This window comes from Ovis canadensis, chromosome 1 (assembly GCF_042477335.2).
Source record: "Ovis canadensis isolate MfBH-ARS-UI-01 breed Bighorn chromosome 1, ARS-UI_OviCan_v2, whole genome shotgun sequence".
Classification (NCBI taxonomy): Eukaryota; Metazoa; Chordata; class Mammalia; order Artiodactyla; family Bovidae; genus Ovis; species Ovis canadensis.
Window position 1 is genome coordinate 210937125 of NC_091245.1, and position 15906 is coordinate 210953030.

A 15906-nucleotide genomic window follows, 5' to 3' on the forward strand; every position below is an offset into this window, starting at 1 on the left:
CGGCTGCTTTTGCTCTAAACTGAAGAACTGAGTAGCTGCAAAATAGACAGTATGGCCTCAAAAGCCTAGAATATTTACTATCTGCTAAATTTGTTAACCCTTGGATGACACAGGAAAACAGAAGCCTGAGATTCCTTTTTTAAATACCTTTAGCTAAAAGAGTTACAAACCATCCTCAATTCACATCTGTTTTTTGGGCCAGGTTTATTTCAATGTTTATATTTTTATAAAAATTAAGGTCAATCCAGTGGACCAATACTTACTTTGGCTACTGTAATATAGCAACTGAGTTCAATATACAGAAACACTGTGACACAGCAGCGATCAGACTCTGGGTTCTGACCCTTTTGTTTATTATGCTGCAAATTCTCTAATTTTATACATAATGCATCCTGCAAAAGTGCCAAAATTAGGCAACAGACCTAGATATGAGTGGAGGTTTCTTCTCAGCAAGATCAAATACATTTAAAATTACCAATTTTATATCATCTTGGATTTAAAATTACCAATTTTATATCATCTTGGATTTAATCTTAGATGCTTTATATCTTTCCATCCATTGGCTTAAGTCCACTTAAAGGTTCAGTTGAGGCTTAACATCATTATGCTTGTAACATCTAGTAACATCTTGATCTTAGTTTCAAGTGTACCAAGTTTGTGAGAACTACCCTTTTCTTTGAATAGTGCTGGTTTCTGTATTTGTTTTCATCGTTATCAGGCAATAAATGAAATAAAATACTGTACTACAGTATGACATATGGAGTAATGCTTACCAAATTCACCTTCTGGCTGGCAGGTAGTACAACCTTGATTGTTTACCAGCTGATATAAAACCACAACTGGCATAAAAGAGTGATTTCAAGGTTTTAACATACGAATAAATAAAAGATGACAGGTTGAATGTAAAAAAAAAAAGTCACCTGTTTTGAACTTTGAAAAATTCTGTTTAAAGAAATGGTTCTACCGCTTTAAAGGTCACTGAACATTTAAAACTCACAACTCACACACAAGAATACTGAGATCGTATTCTGAGAATGTAATACTGAGAATGTAAATAATGTGTTCAAGGTTGTAAAAAAAAATGCTTAACAGTTTCAAATATTCATTAAAAAACAAGCAAGTAGGCATCAGCTAAACCTATTAGGCTGATGTTAGTGTGAAAGGTATTCAATAATGATAAAAATTTTAGATCAGTCTTTTCATATTGACACAAAAATAATTTTTATTTTGCAATAAAATGAATTCATACCTTTTCTCTGCTGCTGCCACGTTTATTGAATCCATTATGTTTTTCACAGTTTCTAGTATCTGTTTAGCTCTGATAGTGTGCTGTTCAAACTTTGTTTTCACTGCTGACTGCGAGATACACTCCTGCGAGGGGCCCAAGCCATAACACATTACTGTAATTCCATCCAAACATTTTCAGGAATTTAAACACAAAAACTTGCTGTTCATAACATTAACCAAAACAGACATAAGGAAAGAAAATAAATGAAACATAAACACAACTTAAAGTTATAAAAGTTAAAAAAAGTCAAGGATTCAAAAGTAAAAAAGCTTTAACAGCAAGTTCATAGCTTTGTGTAATTTTACACAGTAATGTGCAATGGATCTTTGACTATACTATCTTCAAAAACAAATTAAAAAGGGTACTATTTTCAATGTTAAAAAAGATTTCCTATTAGATTACTAATTTTACTTGGATCACCTTTAATCTATTTCTAGTTCATCTATCTTGATCTTTCTCAAATTTGTAATTGATAATCTCATAAAGTTCTTAAGCCATGCAACCAGAATTCTACATTGAAAAAAATTAGTCGAATGATGCCACATAAAATTCATAAAAGAACTTCTACAGATTAAAGCCTGAACAAACTGGAAAGTACTCTTTTAACAGTACACAACGTAGTATTTTAAATTGTTTATAGAAAATATCTATAGCTATTTCTAAGATAATGCCATTATTGTCATGGGACAATATAGCATGTGCATACAGGTCAGAAGGATACATTATCTCATGTTTTACTTTCAAGTTAACTGCAGCTCTTAACTTACTAACAGTTCTACAAATCAGTGATTCATGACGAGTATTTTTTACACAGAGAATAATACAAGAAAATGCATCACATATGATCATGGATGTTTCTTTTGTGAAATTGTTTCAATTTCAGTATGTGTGCATACTGCTTGTTATTTAAAACACTTAGTGTGATTCATCACTTAAATCTTAGCAAAATTATTAAATTGAAATTGACCTTTCACTTTTACTTCATAGAAAGTCTAATTCTGAAAACAACTTCAAGCATCTATAGAGAAATGCTAGCTGGTCTTCAAACAATCAAGAAACACTCATCTGGGTTACAACATCAATACTCAAAACAGATGTTCTGTAGGACATCATGTTTATTTTTTACAATAAATTTTTAAAAGGATATACCTTCCAACTCTCTAATATTTCCATGAATTTATTTTCTTGAGCTTAATATAAAACTGGTACAAACTGTGATAATTACTTCCTAAAGTAATACTATCCTTTATCAAAATAAATAGCTTTCAAGTTTTAAAGGTAGTCAGTACCCTAGCACTGTTATTCATTACCTTGAAATCATTGGTATACATTTAATCAATGTCCTATTTATAATCTATATTAAGCCTTTACATTTCTAAAATGATTATATTGTTCACTTCACTTTACAGAAAGTGAAAGCACTCAGTCATGTCCGACTCTTTGCGACCCATGGACTATACAGTCCTTGGAATTCTCCAGGCCAGAATACTGGAGTGTATAGAAAACAAAACAGATTCATTTCTTTAGCTCCAGGGTACATGAGGATAATTCATTTAGCTAACAGTTTCCTTAACTCAGAGCCCACTACTTTTTTTCAAAGCATAGTCTCATTTTTGCTCGTCAAGTTCATTTATAAGTTTCTCAATTATCATTAACCTTGAAAAGATTAGTGTTAGGAAGTTAAGAGTATTACTGTTTTGTACATGCCAGAGCAAAAGCCACTAAAACTACATAATATCAACCATAATATCAACCGCTTATTTTTTAATGACCAAAACAAAGCTTTGATTTTACTTTAAATAACTGTCTCATTAATTGCCAAATTAACCTTTACAAAACTATAAAAGAATAAGAATAGTTTTAAAAGAAAAAAAGTTAAAAGAAATTCTATGTTCCTCGATGAAGCAGATCTAGATATCAGCAATGAAGACCCCAAATTTGTAGATAACAGCACAGTATTAGAGCTAGACTAGACAAAAAGGAAAAATCTCCAAGTTATTACAAGTTATTCCCTGATTCAAAAATATACAGTAGTGAATATGTAGGAAGAAGAAAACAGGCAATTGTTTTCTAATTAAAAAGTATGCTTTTTAACTTTTTAACATCAGAACACTGATGTTCTCACTGATTAGAAAAATATCAAAAGTCAACTACAAAAGGAATACTCTATTCCAAATGAAGTACAGGAAATGCTAATTTAAATAAAGCTTCTTTACTGAACCATTTCTCAGAGTCCTGTATACACTAACGTACTTATGAATCTCCATGGAGGTCACATATAGCCTGCAAATAGTACCCAGACTTATTTCATCAGGAACTCTGCTTTCATAAGGTGAAGTTTAAAATACTACACCAGATGATTTAAATTCCATCTTGTCAGAATATGCCAGAGGCTGCTTGAAAACTTATTAAATTAGAAGCAAAACAATAATCACATTTCAGTTAAGATCTTCTGATTTTCTACTTACATCCAAAGAAAATAGCTTACAACTAGTCATATGTAGTTACAAATTTATAAGTATTAATATTTATGTGTAATTAAAACATAAAACAAATTTGTCAAGTCTTCTTGATAAAAGACCCCAAATACCCAGTAACATGCTATTTACCACTCCAAACGTGTTACTTGGAAATATTTTAAACTGACAGAAGTGGAAGAAAGAACACCAAGATACCATATACCTTTCAGCTTCTTCTAAATCAAATGAATCTCAAGAGTTCTATGGTAAAGATCAGATTGTTTGATAAAATGATGAACTTGGTACAGTTTTTCTTTTCACAAAAATTGTAAGACTACACACACACAAACAGAAGTCAATTCTGAAAACAGGAAATGGGCATTTAAGGCCACATGTTGTCATCATAACGTTAAAAAAAAAAATCAAGAAAAGTCATATGGGAAGAATCAAAATACCTGAATTTTAATAACTCCTGTATTGAGTAGGAAATGCCAAAAACTATAATTAAAAATTAATCAACAACGAAATCTGGATACTGAAAGCCACGGAAGACATCCAAAGCTACACTCACAGACAAATTCATTCCACTTTTATAATCAAAGCAGAAAAAAACTTTCTGTAAACATTAGTTGAACTGAATGACTAACAACCAAAAAATGCTATTTAGAAACTGATAAATTATTCAATTAATCTTTAGAGGATACAGCAAAGCAATAAAATCATTGACAAATCTCAATTAAGATTAAAATATATATATTTCTTATATACTTTATCTAATGATATATCTATATATAGGTATATAGACAAATATAGAAAATACAGAAATTTTTAAATAAACAATTTTATACTAAATTATAAATTCTCAGAAATGTATCAATTTATAAGAAATCATAAATTATCAAAATTAATTTTAAAGGTAACAAACTTGAGCTTTGGCCAACAGTTGAAAAGAGCTGTCAATGTAATTACCAAAAAAAGGTTTGGGCATCAAGACAAAATTGTTTGCCCATATGACTATTTCTTTAGGTAAATTCAAATCACTTTTAGCTAATTCTCATTTTATATCTATCATAGCTTTAAACAAAAATTTCAAACTCTAAAGCCTAACATTCTCTACAGCTTCATGGAAAAGCTATTGCTCATAAATAGTTTTTTCCAAACATAATTTTTAGATTCTCAAAAGAACTTGTAAAATAAAAAAGTGAAATATCAAGTTTCTTCTAAAAACATTAGAAAGAACAGTTCCCAACTCTTCCTGATTACTGCAATCACTTGGGGAGCTTTAAACATTTAAGAGATTCCTAGGTCCGTCCTAGCCCTACTGGATTAAGTCTCTGGGATAGGTCAGGAGCCTGCAGGTCTCTAAAGTACCTCGTGTGTTTCTCATCACCAGCCAGGTTTGGGGACCAGTGCTCTACAGCACATCTTTTATTCTTCTCATTCCCACCTCTTCAAGGAGATATTCTGGGAAAGCAAAAGCTGTACCAGGAACCAATATGAAAGAGGTATGAGTGTATAACTGAACAGTACATGATTTGGTAGGAGAAATCAAAGATAAACACATACAGACAAAGAAAGAAAAGCTCAATAAATAAGAAAAGATGAGGGAAACAACAAAAGATACTCTCTCCAATATTTTTCCCATGGATGAAATGACTGTTCCTGATAACAGTGGGTAGAGGATTAAATCTCTTATGCAAGAAAAGGGCAAGAATATAAAAATGATCTTTAATTAACTGGGATATCATGTATCCTACAGCTTAACTTGACAAAACACCTGTTGATATTCCAAGGACCTCTGAAGAATCAGAAACACCTTACCAAGGGAACAGAGAGTATGCTGTCTTAAACATTTTGTATTTGTCTACCTAATGGTCTTTTTTCTTCTCACCAAATTAAAAGTAGGGGATAGTGAGCAAATGATTAATTTAAAAAATTCTGCCAAGTACATTCAATATTTATGTCCTTAGTATTATTATAATAGTTACTACTTATAAGGAAGAATTATAGATGGAAGTTTTTTCAGTTCTGAGTATTTGTGTTCATCTGGGGGTGAGGAGATATGTAATCTAATAAATACAACTAGACAGAGCTAAATTAGAGCCAAGAAGATTAACAGCTGAAGTATTTTTCAGTCAATCTAGGATGTTTCAAGGTCTCTGAATAAAACACCTATCCCAAAATATAACAGGATCTTCTCTCTCCACTGGCACACACATTAGTTATCCCTGCACCTCAGTAGCTTAGATTCCCCTGAAGTATAGGACCTGTATCTTAATTATTCTTGCATCCGTTTGTTTTGTTCAGCACATTTGGCATAAAACGTGGAGAATTAACAGGTGGCAATACAGTTGAGAAATGTAACTAACTTTTGTCAAGTGGTGTTAACTATGTTCTATCAAAAGAAAAGAGATCTTCATTTTGCTCTATTACCCATTCCAACAGCAATTATATTTCTTTAATCTTGTCCCTAACTACTGAATATAGAGTATTATATTCATCACACAACACAATATTAGAAAATATGTCTCATTTAGATACAAATACATTTTTTAAAAAAGAATAAGAAATTACAATCTTTAATTCTCCATTCTTACAGATCATCCATTTCGCAGGGACCTTCTTTCTTCAAACTTTCCTTGCTTCACTTGCTCTGTCAGAAACTACACTAAATAACACCAAAGGTTATTAACAAGGACAGGTAATGAAAACAGAAGATTATGCTCACTTTCCAACCAATGCTAGTTTTATATTAGTCAATACATTCACAAAACTCCTACCTCAAAGATCTGTTCAAAATTCTGAAACTCTTGTAATCTTGCCTGAAAACCTTCTGCAAGTGCCCCACCTGTAATATTTAGGTGAAGAGGTTTAAAACCTGGTATATAACAAGATAAGATATTTGCATGCTACTTTTATAATCTATATTTATATTTCAGAAGGAAATCTATAATGAATACATACCACCTTCTGGCATCCCCTGTGCTTTCTGCTTTCTAGCACTAAGAACTTCCTTTGCAGAAACAAAAAAGATACGATTGCGTGCTTCTAAAGGATCCACAACTCTGAGCTCCTCCACCAAAAAATGCAGGCATCTTTCCATGTGCTGTCTGCGTACCTAGCAAAAAAAGAGGGTATTAAAAGAATTCTAATAACTAAACAAATATGAGTTACAGGGCTATACTAACTCCATTTATAGTGATATTAAGGATGGCATCACGACACAATGGACATGGTTTTGGGTGGACTCCAGGAGTTGGTGATGGACAGAGAGGCCTGGCATGCTGCGGTTCATGGGGTCACAAAGAGTCAGACACGACTGAGCAACTGAACTGAACTGAACTGAACTGATTACTATACTATGTAGTAACAGTTGCCTTATACGTTTTTTTATAACAATTTTTTTTCACCTACTTTTTAAAAAATTGGACTATAGCTGCTTTACAATGTTTTGTTAGTTTTGCCTTATAATTAACAAATAAATCTAAAAATTCTAATAAATGAAGTCTGATACTTGCTGATAGGAAATCTTCCTCTTAATGATTCTTCCTTGAACATTTAATTTAAAATTCTGATGGACCATCAAATACTACACAACCATTAAGAAATATATTGTAGCAAATACTAGTACTTAATGGCACAGGGAAAGGTTCTTAATTCTGTATTAAGGATATATGATGTGTACACATATTTATATAATTAATACGTGGCATACAGGCAACACTCACTAAAATGGGCGGCAATTTAATTTCTTCCTTAGGATTTTATTTTCTAAATTTTCTACAATGAAGCTATTAATACCTTTATTTTTTTTATTAATACCTTTAAAATTAGAAAATAAGTGCTGCAATCAATTTGCTATAATGAAGTTAGTTTTATTTTGGAATCAGAGCATAAACGGTATATTTTTCTTCCAAAAAACACTGGGAATTAAAATTTGGGAGAATGTATTAGCTATGGATTAGAGCTGTGACATTAAGTTTAAGATTAGCACTTGGGTATCTAAATTAGGAATAAGGATTAGAAGTTAGTTAGGGTTTAGTACCAGCATTTAACATTATGGCTATGATAAGAGATCTCCATGTTAAGACTTAATAAAAGTAAAGAGGCATGGAGAAGAACAATCTGTGGGTGCTATCTTCTGATTCTCTGATGATTAAATGAGAGCTTGATTTGAAAGAGTATGATCATAAAACAAGTTAATAACAGGATATAAGGTTTCACATTAAGCAAAATTTCAATTTGGGGGGGGTCAGGGGAAGAATGAAAGCAAATAATCTAACATGTGAATAGTGATGGGACAGTATAAATTTTATTTTTTTAATGTATTTTCTAAAGTTTTTTGTTTGTTTTTGATCAGGCCATGTGGCTTGTGGGATCTTAGTTCCCTAACCAAGGACTGAACCCATGTCCCCTGCAATGGAAGCATGGAATTCTAACCACTGGACTGCCAAAGAATTCTCCATAAGTTTTCTTTAAAAAAAATAATAAATACATACTACTATTAAGATCAGAAATACCATCAAGCAAATTAAATATTACTTGTACACTAAATGCCAGATTCTTCATCCTTTCTAAAAAGTTTCTAAAATCACCAGCGTGACTAAAATGAGAAACTAAAAGCAAAAAATACCAAGCACTGGCAATGACACAAATCAAGCACCACTCTCAATGTGGTGATGGAAATATAAACCTATATGAGCACTTCAGAAAGCTCTTGGGCTGCATTTATTAAAATAGCATTTTCTTTACCTATAATCCAGGAATTCTACTCCTCAGTCTATACCCATGGATTACTGATTCCTACGTTACTGACACTGTGAGTTGGATAAATCTGGTCTGGGGGCAAGAGCTATTCTCTGTTACAGGTTGTTTAACAGCATTGCAAGCTTCTCCCCACTAGATGCCAGTAGCACACAACCCCTCACAGCGAGAACCACTGGTACATATCCAAGAGACATATACACCAGTGTGCAATAAAAAGACATACACAAGAATATGCCCAGCAGCATTATTCGTGATAGCTAAAAGAAGGAAATTTACCCAAATGCCCATCACTAGCAGAATGAAGAGATCAACTGTTATTCACAGGATGAAAGAGTATACCACAACGAGAATGTACTTCATCTATGCACGAAAGAATGGATATACGTCACACGTTTAACGCTGAACAAAAGAAACCTGACACAGAAGGGGACACTACATGGTTCCATTACACAAAGTCGAACAACCCAAAAAATTAATTCAGGCTATCAGAGACACAAGTGGTTATCCTTTGGTAGGAGGGTAGAGGCTAGAAAAGCAGGATACTGGGGTGCTGGAATGTTCTGCTTCTTGACCTGGACCCTTACAAAGGTATTAAATTCGTAAAATTCACTGAGCTGGACACCAGTGATTTGTACACTTTTCTGTTATGTTATACTTAAACAAAGAATTAAAAAGGATGTTTCAAGATCTAAAATGATTTGACAGTACTGTCATAATACAACTTTATTTCAAAGTAGCTTACTATTCTGTCTACTTAGCACATATCCACTTCAGGTTCTGTACAACTATACTCTTTTCTCAAGCAAGAGAATAGCTGCTTATGATGTTCTACTCTATGATGTGTACTGTTTGCTCAGATACCAATGTACATTACTGTATTTCAAAACTTGAGGGAAAAAAATGTAACTTACATCGTCCATATATTCTGGCTCTGATGCAGAGGCATCCCAACGATTATTCAGGATAAAAATATTAGGCTTGGAAAGTCGCTCATTTACCTTGTGAAAAAACTGTTTTTCCTGAAAAACATCCAACACCCAACAGTATGTTCACTTTTAAAGCTACTTTATTTCTATATTTATACGTGAAACCTTATTTGAATCTAAAAGTTTGAACCATTTAACAACAGTGAGAACACCCAGAACACCCACAAAGATAAAAGATCCCAAAGCACTCAGAACATTAAACTTCCAGAGATGACAAAATTAAAATATAAGAAAGCAAAAGTTAAGGTTTTCCTGCTTCTCTCATGAGTACTGAAATTCAATTGAACAAATATTTATCTGTTTCTACTACATGCAGGACATAAGATACTGCTAGATATGATAGTATATTTAAAAATCTACCTCAAATCTTCTTAAAGATTTAGACTAAGTAAATTAATGTAAAACACATGCATCATAATAAACAATAAAAGCTATGTGCCATAAATGCTATAAAATCCAACTAAAATTAAGAAATGATCTATAAAGGAGGAAGTGGTGATAAAGATGGGCTTGATGGTACCGATAATGGCTTTTTGAAGGATGGAAAATTGAGAGGGGAAAGAATTGTGAGCCAAGAATAACATAAACAAAGGTACCAAAGTCAAGATGTATATCAAAGTTTGTTTATCTGACACCTCAAGAATGGAGTTACTCTAACCCAGATTTTAAACATTTACCTCTTTTTTATACCATCAGGTTGTAAACAGCTGTCAGTGCTGTCAGAGCAACAGGGTTTATGATACAGTCGGGCCACATAAACACTGACAACACAGTGACAAAACAGGACTTGGTGGTAACACCTAGGTTTTAATAGTGTTTAGCCATTTATATGCTTCACTATAGCTCTGGATAGTAGATATAAAAACTCTGGAAAGTTTATTTGAGATATGTCTGGTTCTAGACATCCTGGATAAATACTCTTCTGTGTTTAACAGCAGCTTAGAGTGTACACAGGTAAGTGGAAATCTACGGTGTACACAGGTAAACCTTTGTGAGAAAGTTGACAAAACTCAAAATATGAAAAAAGCTTTGCCTGCCAGACAGGGAGGTGAGGTGGGAGTGTTATATCTTATTTAAAATACTTAAGTCAACAGCTTAACAATTCTGGTGTCTGTTCCTTTAGAAACCTGCAAATAACTACAGTGAATGCCAACAACACACCTTGGACTCAAATACTCACTACAAGCTAGAACCATCAATCCAAAATCAGTCCTTCTAGTCCCACAGAAATGCAAACCCCTTCATTCACCCGTGATATTACAGCTTCCTTCTAATGTATGATTTGGATTTACCTTACTTTTCATAATCAGAAAGGATATTACTTCATATTCTATCACTCAAACAAAATAATGATTAGATCCTACCGTGTTCATTAGAGTTGATTCGGAATTTGCAACCAAAACGAAGACATCAGCATCTAAGCAAAACTTATCAATCCAGCTATCCAGCTCTGTAGTGACATCTGTGCCCGGACTAATGGGAATAAAATAAGAATTATACTTTATATATATATATATGTACCTATATATTTTTTCTTTTTGCCATGTTGCACAGCATGTAGGATATGAAATCCCCAGTTCCCTAATCAGGGACGAACTCACACCCCCTGCACAGAAGCGCAGATTCTTAACCATTAGACCTCCAAGGAAGTCCCTATACATTCTTTAAAAAGAAAATTTAGATTACAGAGAGATAATTTTTTTTTAACTTTTAAGAATTAGTCGAAGTCTAAAGGATAGATTTCTACCAATTATCAGTCTGAGGCCTAGGAGATTTAAATTACTTTCTCACCTATCAGAGAGCAGTTGTAGAAAGTTGAGAATTGTACGCTATATATTTCTGTTCTGCTGACAACTCCCAGAACCTATCCAACTGACAACTAAACAAATGTTAAAAATGTTTATTTATTAAAGAGAGAAAACTTCATGATTTTTGACAAAACAAGTAACATGAGGAATATTTAAGATCTTTATGCTTTAATATACAATATTTGTTGTTCTCTTTCTGACCTACTCTACTCTGTGTGTCAGACTCTCTAGATCCATCCGCATCTCCACAAATGACCCTATTTCCTTTTTATGGCTGAGTAATATTTCACTGTATATATGTGCCACTTCTTTATCCATTAATCTGTCATTAGATATTTAGGTTGTGTCCTTGTCCTGACTACCTTAAGTAATGCTGCAATGAACACTGGGGTACATGTGTCCTTTTAAATTATGGTTTTCTCAGGGAGATTAAGACTGATATATGTGTGTATATACATACATATATATATATATACACACACACACTACCATATGTTAAAATAGATAGCTAGTGGGAACCCGCTATGAAGCACAGGAAGTCCTGTTTGGTGGTCTGTGATGACCTAGACTGGTGGGGTGGCGGGAGGTCTGGGAGGCCTAAGGGAGGGGACATATGCACATATATAGTTGATTCACTTTATTGTACAGCAAAAACTAGCACAGCATTATAAAGCAATTATATTCTAATAAAAAAAATTTTATGCTTTAGGAGGCTGAAAATAAGCACTAGAAAAAAAATGAGGCTAATGCACAATTTATACTATGAAAAGTATAGTCCAACTGTACATACATTGGCTTGATGTATCCTGTGACCAGCTGGCAAGATAAACAGGTTGGGGTCATGGATACAGTCTGGCCATGAAGTAAAAGAAAAATTAAAACTATTATATCTAAACTAAATGCTTTTAGGCGATTTCTCTGGCAGTTCAATGGTTAGGGGGTGTAAGTTCAATCCCTAGTTGAGGCACTAAGATGCCATATAACACATGGTATGGCCAAAAATTAATTATTAAAAAAATTAAAACATAAAAAAATAAACTCAATGTTTTTATCTCCCAAGTACCTTTTCTCTCATCGAAGCTATTTCTGTTGATTACTTGAAATACTCTTTCAATCAAAAGGGAAGGCCCTCATCAAATTAAAAATAAAATTCCATAAAACACTGAAATTTTAACTTAAAAAAGCATACCACAATTTTTAAAAAATCATTTAACTACTTTTTTTTGGTTAAGGACTCTGCTAAAAGGACACACCGTTTTATTAAGAATCAATGTAGCTGGATGATTTTTAAAGAATGTATCAAATGCAGGTTAAACAGAAGAGCTAGGAATAAATTACAAAAGCATCTGATTAATTCTTGAACAACGAAAAGCTGTATGAACTGTCCAGCAGTTATTTTGGGAAGCTAGGTCTCAAGAATGATTACTGATTAAAAACAATAACTGGTTAGAGTTATCTATCAAAGATATCTGGGCTCCCAAGGATGTTGGTTCAATCCCTGGGTCAAGAAGATACCCCAAAGAAAGAAATGGCAACTCACTACAGCATTCTTGCCTGGGAAATCCCTTGGACAGAGAAGCCTGGTGGGCTACAGTCCATGGAGTCAAGAGTTGGACACAACTCAGCGACTAAACCACAATAATCAACATATCTAGAATCAGACAGTCTCTAAGGCCCAGCTCATTATCCAAACTACAAAGTCAATCTGGTGAAAAAAGTGGTCAGTTCTTGAAATTTCCTGTACTAGAATCATACTGGTAAATCAGCACTTTCATGTAACCATTAAGAAACAAAATAAAAAATAATACCTTAAATGTTCTGTTACAATCTAGCAAAGCAGAAAAAAGCAGCACAAAAATTAAAAATTTTTATGTAATGCATTCTACACGCAAGCAACATTTCTATTAAACAAAACTTTAACAATGAGAAAACACTTCATATGTAATTTTACCTGTCTACTAAAACCAGGTCATCTCTCAAGAGGGCACATTTTGCCTTTGGCCAAAACACATGCACAAGACACCCAGCTTTCAAGTCTTTGTCCATATGAAGGGCGTGGGCGAGCTGATTAACTGTCTAAAGAGGGAAGGGAAGAAGAAAAAAAACTACTTGTAACAAAATACAAGAAAAATTTTAAATATTAGGACTTGCTAAGCTTATTTTTGCAAAACATGTAGAAAAAGTAGAACTTTATATAATTTGAAATAAAACCATCTGGGGAAATCTTGAAAAACCTGAGGTTAAAAATTACCAAGTAGGAAAAAAATAATAGCCATGAAAACAGTTGACTCATACCATCGTGCCAAACAATGTGGGCTGGAAACATTCTAAATGCCCCAACAAATGGCATCCTATGCAACACCTGAACTTGATTAAACTGTATGTATGAAAAAAAATCTACAATATATTGAGGGAAAAAAAGCAAATCAGAAAATAGCATATAAAACCATTTTCTTTTAAAACTACAGAGAAACACCAATTTCACTCTATACCAAAGTATTTCCACTGATTTTGGAAGTGTGTGAGTTGTGGAGTTTCTTTTTTTCTAATTGTATTTCCTGACTCTTCTAAGATGAATTTATTGCTTACTAATCGGGGGGTAGGTGCGGGTAAAGGAATGTCACTAGGCAGTATTCACACAAGCATGCTTTAAAGTTAATGACTATGCCCACTCGCTGGGCTGGATGAAGCACAAGCTGGAATCAAGATTGCCAGGAGAAATATCAATAACCTCAGATATGAAGATGACACCACCCTTATGGCAGAAAGCGAAGAACAACTAAAGAGCCTTGCGATGAAAGTGAAAGAGGAGAGTGAAAACGTTGGCTTAAAACTCAACATTCAGAAAACTAAGATCATGGTATCTGGTCCCATCACTTCATAGCAAATAGATGGGGAAACAGTGAAAACAGTGACAGACTTTATTTATAGAAAAGGAAAGGGAAGTGAGGTCACTCAGTGGTGTCCGACTCTTTGCGACCCCATGGACTGTAGCCCTACCAGGCTCCTCTGTCCATGGGATTTTACAGGCAAGAATACTGCAGTGGGTTGTCATTTCCTTCCCCAGGAGATCTTCTTGATCCAGGGATTGACCTGGGTCTCTGGCATTGTAGGCAGATGCTTTACCATCAGAGACACCAGGGAAGTCCACCAGGGAAGTTATTTTTGGGGGGCTCCAAAATCACTGCAGATGGTGACTGCAGCCACGAACTTAAAAGACATTTGCTCCTTGGAAGAAAAGCTATGACCAACCTAGACAGCATACTAAAAAGCAGAGACATTACTTTGCCAACAAAGGTCTGTCTAGTCAAAGCTATGGTTTTTCCAGTAGTCATGTATGGATGTGAGACTTGGACTGTAAAGAAAGCTGAGCGCAGAAGAATTGATGCTTTTGAACTGTGGTGTTGGAGAAGACTTTTGAGAGTCCCTTGTACTCCAAGGAGATCCAACCAGTCCATCCTAAAGGAAATCAGTCCTGAATATTCTTTGGAAGGACTGATGCTGAAACTGAAACTCCAATACTTTGGCCACCTGATGGGAAGAACTGACTCATTTGAAAAGACCCCGATGCTGGGAAAGATTGAAGGCAGGAGGAGAAGGGGACGACAGGGAATGAGATGGTTGGATGGCATCACTGACTCAATGAACATGAGTTTGAGTAAACTCCAGGAGTTGGAGATAGACAGGGAAGCATGGTGTGCTGCAGTCCAGGGGGTCACAAAGAGTCAGACACGACTGACCAATTGAACTGAACTGACTGATGGCCTCTCTTTCCGTTTAAGCTCCCTAAAATATTTCTACTCCTGAAGATGACTTCTGATATACATTCATTTATTATCTTTCATGTATGTGTTAAATTAAACATACAATTAAGTTCAAAGGGCTTAAGACAAAATTAATAATCAAGGAAAGGGCATCAGCACACATACCTCTGTGATTCTTTTGCAATCTACATGAAACTTTAAAAGGGAAACATCTATTATCAAATGGCCACAGTAGTCCTGATCAGGGTTGAAGTGAATTTCCACAGTGACAATGATAGGTAGTGTTTTTTTTGCTTCCTTTTATAAACTTTCTGATAGAATTACAAACCTGTGACTCCTCTGTATGGCTTAAAAGTTTGAATATTTTCATAAATATCATCTCATTTATTGTTCATAAATAAATACTGAAGGGTATTAGACCGATTGAGTTACCTGCTGTGATCAAACAGCAAACTCACAGGAGGATGACTAGACCTATGAATTTGCCTACAGTTTAGTCAAAACTAAAATGGCATGGATCTTCACATACTGAACTTCTGTATTTGTGGGAAAGCTCTTATGACTGAAGTGAATATAATGAGAAACAGTGCCTTTTCCACCTGCTTTCATACCAAAGCAAACACCTTGCATCCTAATTGTTTTTTCTTTTTGTTTTGGCTGAAAAAACCTAGTGCCACTGAATTCCTTAAGAAATTTATACAAGGTAGGGAACTACCGGAGAAGGCAATGGCACCCCACTCCAGTACTCTTGCCTGGAAAATCCCATGGACGGAGGAGCCTTGTGGGCTGCATTCCATGGGGTCGCTAAGAGTTGGAGACGACTGAGTGATTTCA

The 15906-nt window shown here is 34.3% G+C and overlaps 1 protein-coding gene across 2 annotated transcripts in view; it reads right to left on the reverse strand.

Annotated features, from left to right (window-relative positions):
- The window catches only part of MFN1 (mitofusin 1), a 35976-nt gene that overhangs the window by 11666 nt on the left and 8404 nt on the right, over window positions 1–15906 (reverse strand). For both annotated transcript variants that reach the window (XR_011255025.1, XM_069579738.1), the window contains exons 5-10: window positions 13260–13384; window positions 10865–10973; window positions 9426–9533; window positions 6712–6865; window positions 6528–6595; window positions 1250–1371 (exon numbers count right to left, since the gene is read on the reverse strand). Coding sequence is in view for 1 of the 2 variants with exons in the window: in XM_069579738.1 (XP_069435839.1) it covers window positions 1250–1371; window positions 6528–6595; window positions 6712–6865; window positions 9426–9533; window positions 10865–10973; window positions 13260–13384 (686 nt within the window). In the remaining variant the exon portion in view is untranslated. The remainder of the gene's footprint in view (window positions 1–1249; window positions 1372–6527; window positions 6596–6711; window positions 6866–9425; window positions 9534–10864; window positions 10974–13259; window positions 13385–15906) is intronic.